This window comes from Poecilia formosa, unplaced genomic scaffold (assembly GCF_000485575.1).
Source record: "Poecilia formosa unplaced genomic scaffold, Poecilia_formosa-5.1.2 Scaffold304, whole genome shotgun sequence".
Taxonomy (NCBI): domain Eukaryota; kingdom Metazoa; phylum Chordata; class Actinopteri; order Cyprinodontiformes; family Poeciliidae; genus Poecilia; species Poecilia formosa.
Window position 1 is genome coordinate 509,707 of NW_006800243.1, and position 19,409 is coordinate 529,115.

Sequence of the window (19,409 nt, forward strand, 5' to 3'; positions counted from 1 at the left end):
GTTTGAGAAATTATTAAAAAATTTAACTCTGGAATGTAAATCTTTCCACAAACTTAAACTGAAATAACTTTGAGGTAACATTTTCACATAAATCTGAAATTAAAGAGCAAAAAATAAGTACTTAATAGAGTCAACTTCCACCACAAAAATAAAACTTTAACAACTCATAAAGCCTTAAAAAGTGGAATATTTTGCATTTAATTTAAACTTCAAGTATTTTTCTGAAAGCAGACATGTTATTTTTAATGGCTCATCATTTTAATTTCCTTTTATTTAATGTACTGTTTGGATTTACACCCAGACATGAGCGCCATCAAGTTTCCTCCTCATGAAAGGAACTGGTGAATCCTTACTGGCCTCCATATAACCTGCTTTACTCCTATTATCTTATCCTGCCCCTTTAATCAGACATCTAATCCCCTGATGTGGCTTCAGTTGGAACAAAGGAGATGAAAATCCCAGTTCAGCTGATAAATAGATGGCAGTGGAGAAGCTTTGAAAGCTGAGCTTGGATCAAACAGTCATCCGATGTTTGGTGTGAGACAAAGAACGTCGAGGTTTGATGCAAATGATTTACTTCAGAGCATTCAATCAGCAGTGAGGAGGAGACAGGAGTGTGTGTGTTGTGTTGAGTGAGTTAGCTGCGTAATTAACAGGGTGAGAACAGGATCTGCTGTCTCTGCAGCGCTGCCGCAGCCTGCAGTTAAACGAGGCATGGAGAGAAAATGAAATGATGAAATGAAATCAAATCTGGATCGCCACGTTACGGGTGGAAAATCGAATACGGGCTCCATACACCAACTGCTTCTAAATAGAATGTTATTTAAACGCTGAGTTCCTTTAAATCCAGACTAAAAACCCACCTGCTTAGAAATTATTTTGAAACATAATCCATCCATTTTCTTTACACCCTTGTCCCTTAGTGGGGTTGGGAGGGTTTCTGGTGCCTCTCCAGCTAACGTTCCAGGTGAGAGGTGGGAGGTGGGGTCACCCTGGACAGGTTGCCAGTCTGTCACAGGGCTGTTTTTGGACTGTGGGAGGAAACTGGAGTACCGGGAGAAAACCCACCATGCACAGGGAGAACATGCAAACTCCATGCAGAAAGACTGGGCTGGGAATTGAACCCAGAACCTTCTTGCTGCGAGGCAGCAGCTCTACCAGCTGCACCACTGTGCAGCCCTATTTTGAAACATAAGAAATGAAACTCTAACCAACATTTTGTTGTGCAATGATGTGAAATCTTTCAATTGTTGATTTGTGTGGTGTTGTTTTTTTTTTACTTATACCAACAGAAAAACGTAAAAAAAAAAAAGTAAAAACTTTGATTTTTGACCATGTTATCAGAGGATAAAGTTTAAAATTTAGCAATGATAACACAAATCTCACCACGTTAAGTTTTTGAGAAAATAGCTTTTTAGCACTAAATTGCAGCTTCTTTATACTTCTAATCTGGATTAGAGAAAAGATGTTTTTCCATTCCCCACTGACTCCCAGCCAGTGTTACCTGAATGGTTTGGGTGGTAGTATACTGAAGCGCGTTTTCTCCAGCATCTTCCTGATCTTGTTGCGTCCCCCCGACACGGTGTTCGCTTTCATCTTCCGGGTGCTTTTGCTGTCCGTGGGGAACTCGATGTCTCCGGAGAAGTCGGCGATGGAGAAGCGGTTGCCTTTTTTCTCCTGGATCTTAGGAATGTGAGGGCCACCGTTTTTCTTTTCGTGCATGATCCTGCTCAGCAGCTCTTTGAACACTGGAGAGACGGAGCAAAACGAAGAGCAGATATTGGTTGCAGTGCTTTTGAACTTCTTAATCTTTTTATTTTGTTTCATTACAACCAGAAAACTCTCAGCTTTATGCATCCAGAGCAGGGATGTCAAACTCACTTTTATTTCGGGCCTCATCAAGATTATGAAATGTCCTAAAAGGGCCGGTTGAGGTAAAATGTATTGTTAAAATTTGAATAAGTAGTACTTCTTAATACTGGACATAGTTTTACATTGATTTAATTTGGCAGAATACAAATATGGAAAAGTACAGAAGATTACTGCCACTGAAAAAAACTGAATTCTGGCTTTAATCTTCTGTTCAAAATTCTGAGAAAAGTCAGAATTTTCACAGTTTTTCTCAAATTCAGAATTTTTTCTCAGAATCCTGAATTTTCCCCCAGATTTAATAAAAACAAAAACAAAAAAAACAAAAAAAAACAGAATTCAATCAATTCAGTTTCTCAGAATTGATTTCCCCCCAGATTTTTTATTTTTCCAGAATTTTGACTTTCTTTCTCTGAATCCTGATTTTTTCCCCTGGAATTCTGATTTCTGATCTTAGAAAATAAAAGTTTGAATAATTCAGGCAAATTTTTAAATAAAAGTAAAAATTCAGATTTTTTTTTTTTCAGTAATCCTAATCCGCTTCCATTGACAACTGATTTCACCTGATTGATAAAACATTATTTAAGCATATTATAATCATTTTCAAGGTTTTATTCAAGTCTCCCTTTGGGCCACATAAAACTTTACGGCAAAGACAACTGAGGTGTGGAGTAAAATAAGAGACCACAGTTGGTAACCACTAAGCTGAGCCATTTGAATAATATTTAAAATAAACATTTTGTACAATTTTAGCTTGTGGTAAAGTAAAAATGCAGCTTTACTTACCAAAGATGTTGGTTTTCACGGTGAGGGAAAGGTGTGTGTTATTCCTCAGGATGTCCACTGCTTTGGACAAGCCGATGTTCTCAAAGTTCTGACCATTAACCTCCATGATCTGCAACAAAACAGATTAAAAATAGATTTTATAATGTAACTGTAACATCGTCACATTTTATAACTTTTCATTATATTTTCTTTGCTTTAAAATGTGCTGTGCCATCTGCTTCCATAATGGGTCATAGGTCAACTATGGAAACCAGAAGTCGCTCTGACCCTATCTGCTCTTTGCTCCTGATATGTTGTCAGCAGCGTTTCCAAGGTCAAAGGTCAGTCAGAAGTAAGCAACTCATTCAGAAAGTTATGACTCTGCTCCTTTGTCAAGACTAAAGAAGTCCTGACATCCCCAACAGTTACAGTTTCTGCTGTAATTATGAATAATCCAGATAAAGAATCATCCACATCCTCTTCTGCTCTGAGCTGGTTAAATGTCAAACTTGTAGAAATTTGAACCTCTAACAATAAAAGCTGCATATTGAAATGTTTATGTCATTGCGCCGCCTCACCTGATCCCCCCGCTTGAGTCCGGTCTCTGCCGCTTTGCTTCCTTCTTCCACCGACTCCACAAAGACGCCGAATCCTCTCTCGCTGCCTCCTTGCACGCTGAAATGCAGCTGCGACTCCCTGGATGCCTTCTGCAGCGTGATCTGCCTCCACTTCGCCTTGGCTGCGCATGCAATGTTCAGCAACCTCAGATGACCCTTCATTTTCTGCCACAGAGAAAGACAGGAAACAGAATTATAATCTGAAAAGCAAAAGAGAAGGAGAACTTTAGGCCATTATTCTTATTTGCTCTTACTGATGTTTCTAGATGTTTCTCAAATTCCTCCAGGAAGAGCGTCATGGCCGAGTCGCCCTCAAAGTCGTTGAAGTGGTTGTTGACCCAAAGCAGCACTATTCTCGTCACCTGAGTGAGAAAACAGACGCTTCATTTAACCTAAAGAGTTTCTCTAATGCTCTGTGTCCCTGTTGGTTTATTTAAAAACCTCAAGCTATTTGTATAGTCAGATAAAAAACGTGTTAAGAGCTCCAGCAGGGTATTTATAGAGCAGAATGAAAGGTCTCTACGTCTCTAGAGCATCGCGTTGGTCGCTTCAGATAAACACTGGATGATTTCAAAGCTCTACAACAAGATCAGCATATCAGCAAAGTTTCTGCACTTCAGTAAAACGACCAGACTTAACAGGAATTTACTTCAATTTAAGATATAAAACATAATATTCACTCTGAATTCATACATATGACACCAGCGCAGAGTAAACAGAACCGAATGGAAACGAGATAGACCATAAAGGAAAGAAAAGAAAGAAAATAGGAAGAAAATGTTAAACTAGGAAATGAAAAAGTAAGAGAAGGAAGAGAAGAAGAAAATAAATATATTATAAAAGAAACAAGAGAGGAAGATGGAAAGATGGAATGAATAAAGGAAAGGAAAGAAAAGAAGGACATCAAGAAGGAAGGATGGAAGAATAAATAGGGAATAAAGTCAGGAATTACAAAAGTTTATCCCAAATTTATTTTCTGTTTTCCATACTTCACATTTGGAAAACAGACTTTGAAAGACCAGAAGCAACCAGGAGCAAAGATCAACAGATATAGATCCAATTCATACAGGAACAAAAGAAAAACAGATGATCATCACATAAAATGCCCCTTTAAGTTAATCCTAACTGTCTTTTAGTTCATAATTAGAGAAAAAACACTAAAAAACAAACATTTCTGCTAAATTTGCACGTCTTTTCCTGCTGTTCTCACATTCTGCTACCGTCTCCTCCTGGATCCAGTTTGTTGATTTCCAGGCTGGATGTCAAAGTAACGAGTATTGACAGAACAACACTAACCTCAGGTTAAAGCATCAGGCATGAACCAATCAGTAGCTGGCTCACAGACAGCTGAGCTGGCTGTTCCTGCATCAATCTGCAGGTAAACACCTCCACACATGAAGCTGCCATCGACAATCATGACAATATAAGAAACGCTGATATTTTACTTTAGGCCAGGGATGCCCAACGGGTGGCCCCGGGAGCCATTTGTGGCCCTTTAAATGACTTCGTTTGGCCCCTGACCTCTGGTGGTTGAACTCTGTGTTGGTATGAATAAGCAAACGGAGGTCAAGTTGAGCCATTATTTGTATGCAGACTCCCTTTACAGGAAGCTTTTGCTTTTCTTTAGCCTTCAGCCAAACAGAGTTTAGTTAGCCATCGCCCAGAAACAGACAAAAAAAGTCCCAACTGACCGTGTCCCGGTAGCAGTCCACCTGGAACCAGTCCAGCAGTTTCCTGCCAACGTCCATGGGACTGGACAGGAAGGTCCTGTAGGTCAGCAGGAAGTCCTCGATGTAGGTGGGGTCTACCACCGACGGCTCTTCCACCAGGTGCATGATCAGACGCTCTGGAGTTCCCTAAAAATACACAGAGAGTTTCACCAAAGTCCAACACAGAGGACATGCGTTCAGGCGGTTCTGTCACTTAAATGAAACCCAGATCCAGTCTAACTCCACTGAACATAACATGAAAGTATTGGACTGAATAAAATTTAAACCAAACTTTCCAGACATTTATTTGTAAAATCTTTGAAAAACTATGCATTTACTTTGTACGATGGAACACTAGGGCCATAATAGGGAAAATAAAAATTACAAAAATAAAGCTGCAATAATTAAGTTGTAGTAAAATGAGAATAATTCCAAGAATAAGGTCATATGAGAAAGAAGTTGAAATAAAACAAGAATAAAATCGAAATAATATGAGAACAGTCATTAGATGATGACTTTATGAACATTTTAAGGAAAGATTGCAACAATTACAAAAGGACAAAGAATTTACACACCAAAAACGTGTAGTTACACACATTTAACACCAAAAAAAAACAGATCAAACCAACATTTTGGTCTAGTTCCCAGTTCAAATGTCTTACCACACTCCAAATAATAAAAAAAAACCCCTTATAAAACAGTTTTTAAGCAAGATTTAGGAGCTTGTTTTAGATAAATGAAAAAGTTCCAGTTCCACCGGCAGATTATTTCCCTTGTAACATGGGAAAAATGTCTTGTTATAAGTGAAATAATCTGCCAAAGGAACTAGAACTGGGTTGCTAGGTAATGGTCTGGGCTTGGCTGTGGTTGCTAGGTAACGGTCTGGGCTTGGCTGGGGTTGCTAGGTAACGACACAGTTCTCTTTGTGAAAGAATCTGCAAATGGAACTAAAAGGTTTTCACTAATATTAAGGGATTATTGACTTCTAATACCTCAAATTTCTTGTTGAAAAGTTGGTTTGTCTTATTTTCAAGTGTACTAAGATATTTACACTAGAAACTAGACCAACATTTCTTGGTAATATTTTGTATTTTTGCAGTGAATATATGATGTTAACATTAATCATGAAAATGACAAGACCAACTCCGGATGGAGCTGTCAGCCATCCATAATCTAAAGAACGAGGCAGATGAAGCCTCAAACCAATCTAAGGGTAAACCCACATAACAACCGAACATTAAAGCTCCTGGTTGGTGTAAAACTTCAATGTCAAGCGGCGATGTGCAACATTCAAGACACGTCTACTCTTCCTGTTTCGCCAATTTGTTAACATCCCCCCAGTGGCGGACTCTGCAGGAAACGATTTGTCCGACTGGGGAACAGAAACTAGAAGACGCAACTGCTTTGTGTCGGTCACAAAAAAAGAACAAAGTTAGGAAAGAGAAGCGGAAATGCTAACACTTGTGAATTGACTCATCCCCAGTGGATGTGATTTACAGCCAGCAGCTTTCCTTGGGTAAGGCAGCAGAGAGAATCGTTCAGGCCCATTAGCTGATCAATACCTGGCAACCTCTGGAGCTGTGGCGATGGGATCAAAGGGCTTCAGGAAGCTGACAAGAAAATACTCCGGCAAACAATAAACTGCTAGCGATCATAATGATCAACAACGAACACAGAGCAGATGTACTGTATTTTCTTTTTACGAGCCAGTGAAGTCAATAAATTCAAATTATACAAGAGTTCAGGTTCTTATTAAAGAGTTTGAGTCAAAATTTAAGTTAAATAGAACCTGGTTTTGGCTTTGGTATGCTTATATTTAAAAAAAAAACACCACTTTCTGACTGTCTTCCATATTGTATACACATGGAAAAACAGAATATTTGTTTGTTTTAAAAACAGATGAGAATAAAACACTGAAAGCATGCCACAGATTCTGCCAAGACGCCGACAGCAACACTGAAGGATTGCTAAAAGATTGAGGGAACAATCTCCTGCATTCAGCATATTTCTGGACTAAAGAAAGACAAATTTGTTTACTTCTCAAAAAATATCCAGATCTGGCAAAAATCTCCCAAAACCTTGTATGGGAATTACTTAGGGTCCAAAAAACCAAACTTAAACTTTTGTACCAGAATTCAACATGGTATATTTGATGCAAAACCCTCAAAACAAAACAAACAAAAAAAACATTGAAAGAGTTTTTGACAGCAAAAAATGTAACCATTCTCTTAGGAGACATATGAGCACCACAAAAAAAAACCAAAAAAAAAACCACAAAACAAAACAACAACAACAACAACAAAAAACAAACAAGATCCTAACAAATATTTTGGTCTAGTTTCTAGTTAACATGTCTGAGTACATTTGAAATAAGAAAAACTAACCTAGACATATATTTTAAGCAAGCTTTAAGAACTTGTTCTGGACAAATAATTCCTAAATATTAATGAAAAAGTTCTAGTTTCATTGGAAAATTATTTCACTTGTAAGATGGGAAAAATGTCTTGTTATAAGTGAAATGATCTGCCAATGGAACAAGAATTAGGTTGCTAGGCAACGGGCTGGGCATGGGTGGGGTTGCTAGGTAACAGCACAGCTCTCTGTGAAAAAATCTGCCAATGGATCTACAACTTTTTCACCAAAATAAAGGAATAGTTCACTTAAAATAAGCTCAATGTTTGTCTGAAAAGTTACTTGTAAGTTCACTTTGTCTTATTTCAGGTGTCCCCAGATATCATCAGAAATTAGACCAAAACTATTTGATAATATTTTGGATTTTCACAGTGTGAGTAGAGAACTCAAGTAAGAGCAGCAATACTTCAACATATCTTTACTGAAGTAAAAGTAAAAGTAGTTGTCCTAGAAATTCTCAAGTAAGAGTAAAAAAGTGTTTGGTAAAAACTTTACTCAAATACTGAGTAACTGACCAAATTATTTAATATTTAAAAACTACATAATCAGACAGACCGAAATATAAACTTAAGTGGAAATGTTGGAATTTTAAGGACCAAAATGACAATAATTCATATAAGTAACTAAAAATAACAAAATCAGGTGAAGGAAAATGTTTCCAAATCAGTTTCTTTCAATAAAAAACTAACAGAAACTGCAGGTGTGTCTGAGTCTGGTGAATTTTAGTTAAAACATGTTTGTTTTTCATTCAGTGGGTAAAAAATCCAGAAAGTTTACTTAAGAGCAGAAAAACTTCATAATCCAATTACTCAAGTAAAAGTAAAAAATAAAACATTCCTAAAAGTAATTTTTTTCAAAAAGCTACTCAAGTCCATGTAGCTGAGCCACAAACCTTGATGACGATGTGTCCCTTTCTGGTGCCGCTGCGGTCCAGCTCGCGATGCTCCTTCACCATCACGATCTCCCCCTCCTCCTCCACCTTGTGCGTGTTTTTCTCCACGTGGTTGAGGATGCGCCAGTAATCCTCCTGGGCGATGCAGACGAACTGGTCGAGGACGACATGCGGACAGCGGGTGAACTTGTAGTAGAGCAGTAGATTGCTCTGCACCACGTTCGGATACTCAAAAAACAGCAACGTGGACGCATGAGAGCTGGCAAAGTGAGGCATGGGAGGATCGCACAGACAGAGGAAGGAAATGTCCAACAGCGGAAAGCTCTCGCTGAAATAAAACTGAACTGGGAGAAATGGAGGTCCAAAATCATCTCAGCTATTTGAACAAGAAATCACTAAAACATGATCTGCTCCTCTTGTCTAACTCATCAGTTTCTGCATTTGTTTCACTAACGTCTACCTCTGCAACTTCCTGTTTATGTGTGGTAAGGAAACGATATGTGCAGCAGCGGAACTAGTCAGTGTGGACAAAGGAACCTTCTGTGACTTTTCACATCGCCATTACATTAAGAATGTGTTTTTTCTTTAGAGAAGGTCACTCGAACAAAGAAACTGATGTTACTGGGATTCTGTTGAGAAAGAAAAGTTTATATAAAAACAAGCAGGAGGAGAAATGATTGAGCTGCAGAGGCAGACATGAACTCTAAGAAGAAAAGCAGAAATGAAATCAACTCAACTTTGGTATTTCTGTTCCATGACACGCATTTTACTTCACAGGCTAAAGAGGAGCAGGACTAAAATTAAAAGATTCATAGCAGTAAAAATAAATACTGTACAGAAATGGCTTATTTTTTGTACAAAAGAGGAAGTGTCAATCATAGAATCAGTCTATTTTTTACTATAGGAAGGAGAAATCATAGAGCCAGTTCAGGCTTTTACTAATGTCAGAAAAATGATAAATTATAAGAAAAGAATCACAAGAGTTCATTCAAACTCATGATACAACTTTTAGTGAACGGAAGGAGCTAAAAATCCTTAAAATGTTAAAGCTTTAACTACACTTATGAAGCTATTACAGTAAAGAATAAAAAACACCAGCCATTCTGCACTGTAAATAATAATAAACTGTTTAATGAGGTAGGCTCTGTGCTAACCTCTAGCCTGTTAGTTTTTGTAGTTGGTCTCCTGTATTTTTACAAATGTGTTACTTTTGTAGGAGTAATACCACAAATAATTGTGTTTTGTTGCAACAGGAAATATTTAACAGTCAAAATTATCTTTCTTGTAAGCAAGGTAAAAGTGTTTTCTTTCAGTCAGCTGACAGGCAGTGCACAGGAATATGTGAGAGAGGGGCAATGCTGTGTTAATCCTTACTGTATCAATGCTTACAAGTCATATGTAGCTAACCAAACCCAAAACAGAAACTGTTTTCTCTTGCTCATTTGGTTCAAATGGTGTAAAAAGTTCCACAAATTAAATAATTTAAATAAAACAGAAGGGGGAAAAATTCAGTTTTTCATAATTTGATGATTTGGTTGTCAAATTCTTTTAAGCTGTTGATCAAATATTAAATTAATGTACTATTACTGGCTATTTATGATGATTAAATAGATCAACAGTAATACTAAAAGTGCATCAGATTGTTGCAGAGGGACAAAAAGAGGAATTCATTTTCTCCACCCTGAATAAAACCACCATTTCTGTTTGCTCTGTTTTACCTGGCAGTCATCTCCTTTGGTGCGAACTTCTCCGTTCATGTACTGCTTATCCAGTGAGGGCGAGATGCCAAAGCTGTTCCCCATACAAAGAGTCTCTGTTCGGCTTTCTGCATGGCTGATCTCCACGGCTCCGTTCAAGATCACATACCAGTGGTCGAGCTGCAGACAGACCAACAGCAGCAGCAAATTATTCTGATTCCAACAGCTAATCCCATAAAATGGGCCATAATTGCTTCTTAGCACTGTTCTTTCAGGTGTTTAACAATACAGACATGTTGCTGTTTACAACCAGAAATTTTGCACACGCACATAACGCCAGAGGACAAAAAGACGATTATTTTGCATGCCATCCGTAGCCGCACCAGAACGACTCAGTCCACAAAATTAAACCTGGACATTAGGTGTTATTAATTTAGTGCAGTGTGTCACAGCAAGGGGGGAAATGATGCAGAGGAACTGTTTAAGAACAACTGAAAACCACTCATATTCTTCTGTTTTCTTCGCTCTCTTTGTTGACTACGCTACACACACAAACACACACCTGTTGCCATGGCAACTGGCAATAACGTCACTATACATATAAACAAGATTCAACAACAAAAAACACCCAAACATTTCCCACACACAGTCCAGAACATTCAATCAGTTACAGTTTATTTTTTTAGGCTTGATACTTATTTTGTGATTATTAATAAGTGATCGCTGTGGTAGCTTAGCTACTGCTGCTATTAGATAAGCTAACACAGCGGTGGTAGATTAGCTAATTTAAACACTACTGATGATCTGTAAGAGTTGATGTTTAGGTACGCTTCTACTTTTATTTTCTAACTGAACCAAAACACGCTGGATCCCACAGCATATCCACATGTTGAGGTTGTCATAGTCAAGTTAGCATAGCTAAACTACTTCTCTCTCCCTTCCTACTTTTTTAAAATTAAAACTTTTTCCTAACCTTGAAATCTAGTTGTTGACAATTACTAGCAAAGCACTGTGTCATTTTTCTCTTATATATTAAGCAGGTATTTAAGATATAGTGCATTATGTTGACCACTGAACAGCTAAAACCAATGCTAGTCATTGTTAGCTAGCAGCTTTTGCTTTGTAACGTGCCTATGAACACTAGTGTATGCAGGGTTGGTTGTTGGTCTTTATCGTTGCAGTCAAAACATCCATTGGTTGTTGCCAAACTTGTAGTATATTTCGGTGCTAGCGGGTTGTGTTTCTGAGTTATGTCTCCAGCAGTTGCTTTTTAAATAGAAACTGCTTCATTTCGCTCAGGAAGGAGGGCGACCGAACCCTGGGCTCCCTCTGCAGCCATCACTGATATCTGTGAGTGCTTCTGTCTTTCTCGGCCCCATCGGTTTCTATTTCTGTTGCTTTACCTGCTGCCCCACTTGTTTCTTTGAGGTGATGAAAAGGAAATAGTTGAGACAATCAACCACACGTAGAAATACATAGCACACAAAAGTTAACTAGCAACTCTGCTGTGTTATTATTGATTTACTTAATGCATATGTAGAGAAATAATTAGCAACCATGAGATGACAAGTGAAAAATGAAGCTATTTTTGCTTTTTTTGTTCCCCTGAAGCATGTCCCTGCTCTTTTCTCCTCTACTAAACCACTTCAGCCTCTTTATTGTCCTTTCTCTCTCACTCAGCCAAGCCATTTTGACTTCTGAGTGGAGCCAAGTGCCTCTCTTTGACATTCACCATGTGAATCCAGAGACACTGTGGAGGAGCGCTGCCCATCAATCGACCTGACAGAGACAGCAGGGAGGCACACAGACAAACACACGGCTGTTCAGATACACATTTTTTGAGAGAGTCTCTAAGTTTTACCAATGCTGAGATCAATCCCCATCTTCCTGATCTCAGAAATGGTCGATTTGATATCAATTTTCGGTCAGTTTTACTGCTGCTGTGTGGAGGAAACAGTCAGGATGGATCTCTTGTCTCTCAGACATGTAACTTAATTAATTTGCTTTGTAGCAGCTCAAGTGACTGGCAGCACGAACACAGTGGCTCTGCACACATCGAGAAGCATCACATGCTCCTTCAAACCTTCATTTACTGCTTTCGCAGTTATATTATGGTTTTGAATTAAGAGAGAAATATTGATACAAAAGAAAGGTTTTTCAACACAAATTGTACAAAAGGTGTGTAGCATCCAGGATTTTTCATGCAAAATATCAAATGCAATAATAATATCAATATTAACATGTCCAATCCACATGCAGGTTTCCCAGAGGGAATGCTGGGAAAGTGTAGTTTCTATCGGCAGATGTATTTCAGATGAAGCTACCTGTATTCTGCTAATGTCAAAAAAACTAACAATTTTCAGTTGTAGTGTTTCAAACTTCTTCTGTCAAGTTTCTCTGGTCAAGAATACAGATGTGATGTTTTTAATATGCAGGAAGGGGAATCACACAGGAAGCCACATTTGATATCTATTTGAATATGTATGTTATCAGTTCCTCGTTGACTCAGCTGTGAAAAGAAAATGTTCCTGAGTTTTTGTGGGTGAACCTGTTTCTGTGGGCTTATTTCTTAACAGCAGAAATCCATAAACTCTTTGCATGTGAGAAAGTCCCAAAGGATTATTTGAGAGTTTCAAAAAAATCTCATTTTTTGTGTCTTGCTTGACGTTTGAGTTAAATATTCTGGGAAATGAGAATGTGAAATCATTTCTACCTCTTGTTTGTTGTGCAGGATAACCGTGCCAGATTGCTCCACCACCTCAAACACCATGACGCTGCACAAGTCTCGTCGTACGGACATGGTCATGTTGGCGAACGCAGGCAGCTGGTGCAAAAACTCCAGCAGTTGTTCTGTTTGTCAAAGAGACGATAACTTTGTTAGAAGAGAATCTCTTAAAGCTTCTCTTTCTGCAAAATGTGACAGTAAAACTAAAGAAATACAGATATAATGAAAACATCATGGCAGTAAAAACACAAAATCTCATCAAGTAGTTTTGGTCTAGTTTCTAGTGGAATATATTGGTACTTTTGAAATGAGACAAAATTAACTTACAAGTTTTCAGAAAGAAATATGAGCTTGTTTTATGTCAAAAATACTTGTTCCATTGGCAGATTATTTCACTTATTACAAGACTTTTTTTTTTTTGCTAAGTTACTTGTAAGTTAGTTTTGTCTTAATTCAAGCGGACTAAAACATCTGCAGTAGAAACTGGACCAAAAGTACTTGGTAAGATTTTGTGTTTTTGCAGTGTAGGAAGTTGTTCCTCTTTTAAAACATGACAACCAGAGCAGAAATTACTCTGGTAGAAGTGTATATAAATCATAAAGGTGGAATCCCATAAGAGACGTAGAATCTGCCTCATCTGTGCTGCAGCGGAGAACAGAGTGACCTTGATCCAAACTGCTCAAGTGCTTTAAAACATTTTTTCTTCACAGCCTGACTGCTGTAGTTTTATATTTTTATTACTCTTCTGCTAAGACTCCTCTTGAGTTTGCTCTTTCTTGGTTTTTGTTAAATGCAACCTACAGGGATCAGAATGCATTTCTTTAAATCCGCAGACTGGTGTTGCAGGCATGATGAAGGTAAACTATGCAAATATAACACATGCAAAAAAAGGTACAGTTACTCTGGAAAACATAAATCAAATTACGCACTACTCCATGAAGGTGATCTATGTTGACCAGTTTAGTCAGATAAATTGTTAAAAAAAACCTAAAATGTATAATACTTTTCAGAGATGCACTTTGAACGTGTAAATATACTTTAGTACTGTTCTTCTTTTGTTTGCTTTTCTCTTAAATGCATTTTCGTGTATAACTTATTATTTTATTACAATACGTTCAATAAAGTCAAGCTAACTAATTAAACTCACACTGCCAAAAGCATGACATAACACCTGTTATGAACATGAAGGAGTCTTCATGGATGTTTATGACCGTTGTCTTTAAGTGTCATTCGGTAAATAATGACACTTTTAATGCAATTTGTAATGGAAGTTTGCAATAAAAGCGTCATTATTTACCAAATGACACTTAATGACAAAGCTGATGAAGATTCCTTCATGTTCATGTCAGTCTGATGCTCACCCCTTCAAATAAAGTGTTTCTTCATACTAAAATCAAATGCACCCCTAATGACGCTATTTTAGATTCATTTTCTTCTTTAAAGTTAATATTCATGAGCTGAAGAGAAGGCGGTGAAAAGGCCAGACCCCCGGCCGGCCCGGAGGGCTCGCAGCAGGCCAGGCCTTTACCACCTCGCCTCGCTCTCTGATGTGGTCACCTTCTTCTCCAGGACCCCACTGGGTCCCACTAATGAGGCCGTTTAAGTGATTGCCTGCTTAAAAATACACATTAGAAGGGCGCTGTTGTTTAGATACCTCTGCAGGGGGCCTTGTGAGGGGAGGGCTCCCTGTGTGTTCAAGCTGAGCAACAGATGGTCCCAAAATAGCAACAAAACCAGACCAAATTCATTTTTAACAATTTTATACAAATATTTGATCAGTACGGGCGCACCGATTCCGTTTTCTGGCCGATTACCGATCTGGGTAGTAATTAGTTACAATTACTAAAGTAAATTAGATATATTTTTACCAAACTGTACTTTTTACTTTTATATTAAGATGATTCAAACTGATTACGTTTTTGGTCATTTGTACTGAATTGTCATAAAACAAACTTAAATCTGAGTAAACAGTGACTAATACCAGTATTGGGGAGTAACTAGTTACATTTACTTGAGTAACTTTTTTGAAAAAAAATTACTTTTAGACTTTTAGGAGTATTTTGTTTTGACTTTTACCTGAGTAATTTTATTCTGAAGTATCTCTACTCTTGAGTCAAATGTCTGTATTTTCCACCCACTGAATGAAAAACAAACATGTTTTAACCAAAATCCACGGGACTCCGACACACACCTGCAGTTTTGATAAAGTTTCAGAAGTTTTTTTAGTAAAACAAGCAACAAAAGAAACTGACCGATGTCATCATCGTTGCGGTCGGCTGGGTCTTTTTCCAGACACTCTCGGACCAGGTCCCGGCCCAGAAGTCCGTCTGACGCTCTCTCCAGGTCTTCATCCTCCTCCTCCTCTTCCTCGCTGTCCACTGGAGCCTCTGGCAGTCCAGACAGATCCACGTCTCCCAGGTCGCTCTCTGTGGCCTGAAGAACACACAAGTAATCACAAGAAGGTGGGGACTGTTTTAGCGTTTTCTGCAGAGACAAAACACAACCACCAAACACCAGAGTATGGCCAGATGAGATACATTTTTAAATTTTGGTCTTAATTTTTTGAGGAAAACTGCTGCAGAAGTCTCTAAAAAAAGGTGAAAAAAGCGCCAAAATTTACTAATAAACACTAACTTTACCTCTACAATACAATGTGCATCAAGTGGAGATTTTTTGCAATTTTAGCTTAAAGATATCCAAAGTTGGACAACTTTAACTGCAACCCATGCAGTTAAAGTTGATTTATTAAATCAACTTTTCAGATTTTACTTGTAAAAACAGCTGATAATGTGGCTACTTTTTCTTCCAGTTAGCCATTATTTGCTACTTTCTGTTGATCTGTCACAAAAAATCCAAACTACATTCAAGTTTGTGTATGAAACAAAAAACTGGTAAATAAATAAAAGCACTGGTCTTTATAATAAAAGTATAAAACTAAACTAGCAGTTAAAATTCTTTACATGTTGAATTAGTTGGGAATTTGAAGGTCAGTGCATTTTGCCTGTGGGTGTTAGTGTAACACATTAAAATAAATCATTAAAAAAATCCATACTTCATTATAAAATACCCAGAATATTTACAGACAACTATCTGGAACAATCTTTATAGCACAAGTTCAAAACTAAACTAGGTCAGAAGTTTCTATGAATATTTTCAACTACTCAGTTGTACCTGTGACCTGGACTTTCAAAATAAAACCACATCCTGGCATCCAAAACCTCTGAATGTTCAAATGTCCTGGCTGCTCAGGGCCCAGGTTGGCCTCAGCAGGAGCAGGGGCAATTAAACCATCAACCTGGAGGTTAAAAGTGGAGCCCTCTAGTGGCAGGGCCAACGCCACGCTTTTCTGATTTCTATCAAAATTCAAATGTTTTGTGCAAGTTCTTGTATGATGAAGTTCTCACATTTCCACAATTTCAGCAGTAGTAAAAGTAAAGACGAGAAATTAGTTTGGAGAAGTAAAGAAGTTTCCGCCTGCTCAGTGTTTTCTGTTTCAAATAAATAAATGACAAGATCCCGAATTTACAGAAAATGCAAATGATTTAATACATTTGAGCTTCTGAACTCTTTTATCCATCATTTACAATAAAATTACTATATATTTTTATCATTTACTGATTTAAAATTGCCTAGTAAAATTGAGAGTGATTTTTTTGTCATCCTTACAGGAATAAAAAAAGACTTTGACTCTGAATCATTTTAAAATTACTTCTTTTTTTTTTTACAACAATGAGGTTAAAAGAGCAACAGGCTCACTAAATTCTCATTTTCTTCCCTCACTTCCTGTCGTGAACAAACCCTTCACTGCCACTCACACCTGATCGTTGGCTGCGCAGGAGTTCACCAATGTCAAAACAAGTTTTAGCTCAAAGGATATTTCCTCGACATGAAAGACACCAAATCCAAAGAAAACACCTCATGTCAAAAAGAAGAAGAGAGATGTGGCAAACGTTGCTTCAGAATGTAAACTAGCTGAGGGAGGAAAGGGCAAAAGTCCAGAAGTTGGGGAAAAACAAACTTCTGAGGTTATAAAGAATATAAATGCATGGGAGAAACTCGGTAAAACAGTGACAGCTGAGGAGCGCAGCTGACTGGAAGGGTCAGCCCTTTAAGACAGCTGTAAACAAACACGGGGCCGGGTCAGCAACAAGCCGATGGGATCAAATCCGTGTGATAAATACCTAATCTGAGGGTGAAATGATCTGCGCTCTGTGTTAAATGTCAGACCCGGATAACCTCATAACCAACCAGGCAGAAAAATCCTGCAAGAAAAAAGGGGGATAAAATGCCTTTTTTTTCATTTTGGTCTGTTTTTGCATCTCTTTTTTTTGTTTGTTTTGCTTTTCTTGTCAACATTAAATTCCTTAAAATATGAATTAAAAAATAATTAAAAATATTAAAAATAAAAATATTAAATATGAATAAGGTGCTGTATGTAACTTTTATGAAAAATAAACTGTAACTGTTGTGGAAAAATTAAAAAAACAAAAAACTGAGCTTTTCTTCCTACAGCCAGTACTGACTAGAAACAACCAATCAAAGCAAGGAGGCAGATCTTAGCGCTGTCAATCATCCTCCATGTGGCGCTGCTCATCAAAATTATCAATGTTACCAATTTGTAATGATTTCATAAATTTAAGCTTCTGAAGTTTTTTATCGATCATTTATATTAAAATTACTATATAGTAATATACAAGCTATGCTAGCTGTAACCTAGCGTACTATAATTAATGCTAAGGCTAGTTAGCACAAAGAACACTGATGATAGATGAGCGGTTCTCCTATAACAGAAAGTTGTTTCTCCACCATTAGCACATTTAGCAGTACATGAGGTTGATTGGCAGCGCTAAGCCCCGCCTCCTGGCTCTGACTGGTTGTTGTTGGTGCATTTCTTTCGACTGTAACTGTAGCTCAGATAGGAGGTAGAGAAGACTGGTCTTTTTACAGATTATTTGTCTCATAAACTGTTAGTTTTAACAAATATGTAAAAAAAAACAAACATTTTTATAAAAGTTGCATCCAGCACCTTTAACAGGTTATTTTTAATAAAAATGTATGAAATATTTTTTTCTTCCTTAAATGTAACTAACTTTAAAAGCTTTGTTAACAGATTGTAAATCAGCCCAACAACAAACTAACCTTCCTGGTTACTGTGATTAAAGCTACCTAAGATAAACAGCCTTGTGTCAGTAAGAAACTCTAAGATCCATTTATAAACACAGCATGCAGGGCGGGACGGCCAAATAATTACTGTAAGCCTCAGCTTGTGGAGGCTAAAAGAAACATTCTTGGATTTATAACGGCTTTCTCCTCAAACAGCGGAGATTAGAAAAGTTAGTGGATTAAAACAATTAGATGACAGGTTTCTTATGTTCTCTTTTGTCTCTTATTGACTCTCAGTCCTTCAAGCACTCAAGAGAGGCTTGTCGAAGCACACTGAGCTGGTAAATACTGGAGAAACGTCACAAAGGCAGAGAAAGGAAGAGGCGTGCAAGGTGACCTCAATCTGCTGCAGTGGAGTAATTAGCAGAGGAAACAAACTATTTCAAAATTAAAGGAGACAAGAGTGAAAAAGTACTATCAAGGTTTTCTTACTAAATGCTCCTATTTTATTTGACACAGCTGATTGGAGAATTAGTTGTAAACAGAGACACACTCATCAGAAAGTTGTCGGTTTCTTGTTTTGTGAAGCTTAAGGCTGTCGATACAATTTTCATAACCGACAGGATTTAAAATGTATATGTTTGTTACCTTCCTGGCATAAATGGTCATTATTTATTCATATTTAAACCAGCAGTACTTGCTGCAAAGCAACACTGTAAAAGACTGAGTTAAAATTTTAATTTAATTTTGAATCATATATTAGTAATTAGCAAGATTAGCATTGCTGGCGTTGCTGATTGATGCTGAAAATGGCTAACTGTGAGCTGGTTCCCTCAGTGACAACATCCACACCGAAGAGTTTAGGTAGGAAAACTACTTAGTCCTCAGAAATGTTCACCTGTTTCTGATGACAGGTTATCAGCAGGAGTCTGTCAAACTGAACACAAACTAATATTTAGTAATAGTTATTAGGTTTATAATATCAGATCGACACCATCAGAGTTTCTGCAAAACGGGCACCACTAACGAAGGCACAGCGATTAGGTTTCAGTACTTTAACTGGAGGAAAGATGGCGCTGCAAAAGGTTAGGTTTACTTCCTACACCTGACCTTCAGTCCACAGCTGGAAGATCAGAACTGATGAGCAATAATTAGAAGGATTAAAGGTTGACAGGTGAGCAAACAAGTCACTAATTTTAGCAGGGTTCATAATTTATTCCTTTTGATTTATTAATGGCAACGTGGGAGAGAAGCGTTGATCATTCATCTGTAGTTTTTCTAGTAGAACAAAGAAATCTGTTCCCAGCCGATTCTGTGACCCAAAGAAATTTCTTTTTCTAACCCACCTGGTAAATGTCCGACAAGCTGCTGCTGCCTGAGTCGCTGGTGATGCTGCACCCTGATTGGCTGGGCGCCATGTGCATCACCTGCTGATGGGCGTGGTCTGTCAGGTGCATCTTATTGAGATCGGCAGGAAGCTGTTCACACAGGAAGAAACGCACACAGAGAAAGGAGGATGAGTTTCCAACATTCCCTGTATTACACAGGGAAAACACACAAATGTTCACGCGCACGCACACACACACACACACACACACACACACACACACACACACACAC

The 19,409-nt window shown here is 37.9% G+C and overlaps 1 protein-coding gene across 1 annotated transcript in view; it reads right to left on the reverse strand.

Annotated features, from left to right (window-relative positions):
* Positions 1–19,409, reverse strand: part of rapgef6 (Rap guanine nucleotide exchange factor (GEF) 6) — a 149,887-nt gene that overhangs the window by 46,393 nt on the left and 84,085 nt on the right. The window contains exons 8-17 of the mRNA XM_007572570.2: positions 19,136–19,267; positions 14,939–15,119; positions 12,675–12,811; positions 9,983–10,141; positions 8,265–8,417; positions 4,943–5,107; positions 3,506–3,613; positions 3,213–3,416; positions 2,656–2,764; positions 1,505–1,748 (exon numbers count right to left, since the gene is read on the reverse strand). Of these exons, the coding sequence (XP_007572632.1) occupies positions 1,505–1,748; positions 2,656–2,764; positions 3,213–3,416; positions 3,506–3,613; positions 4,943–5,107; positions 8,265–8,417; positions 9,983–10,141; positions 12,675–12,811; positions 14,939–15,119; positions 19,136–19,267 (1,592 nt within the window). The remainder of the gene's footprint in view (positions 1–1,504; positions 1,749–2,655; positions 2,765–3,212; positions 3,417–3,505; positions 3,614–4,942; positions 5,108–8,264; positions 8,418–9,982; positions 10,142–12,674; positions 12,812–14,938; positions 15,120–19,135; positions 19,268–19,409) is intronic.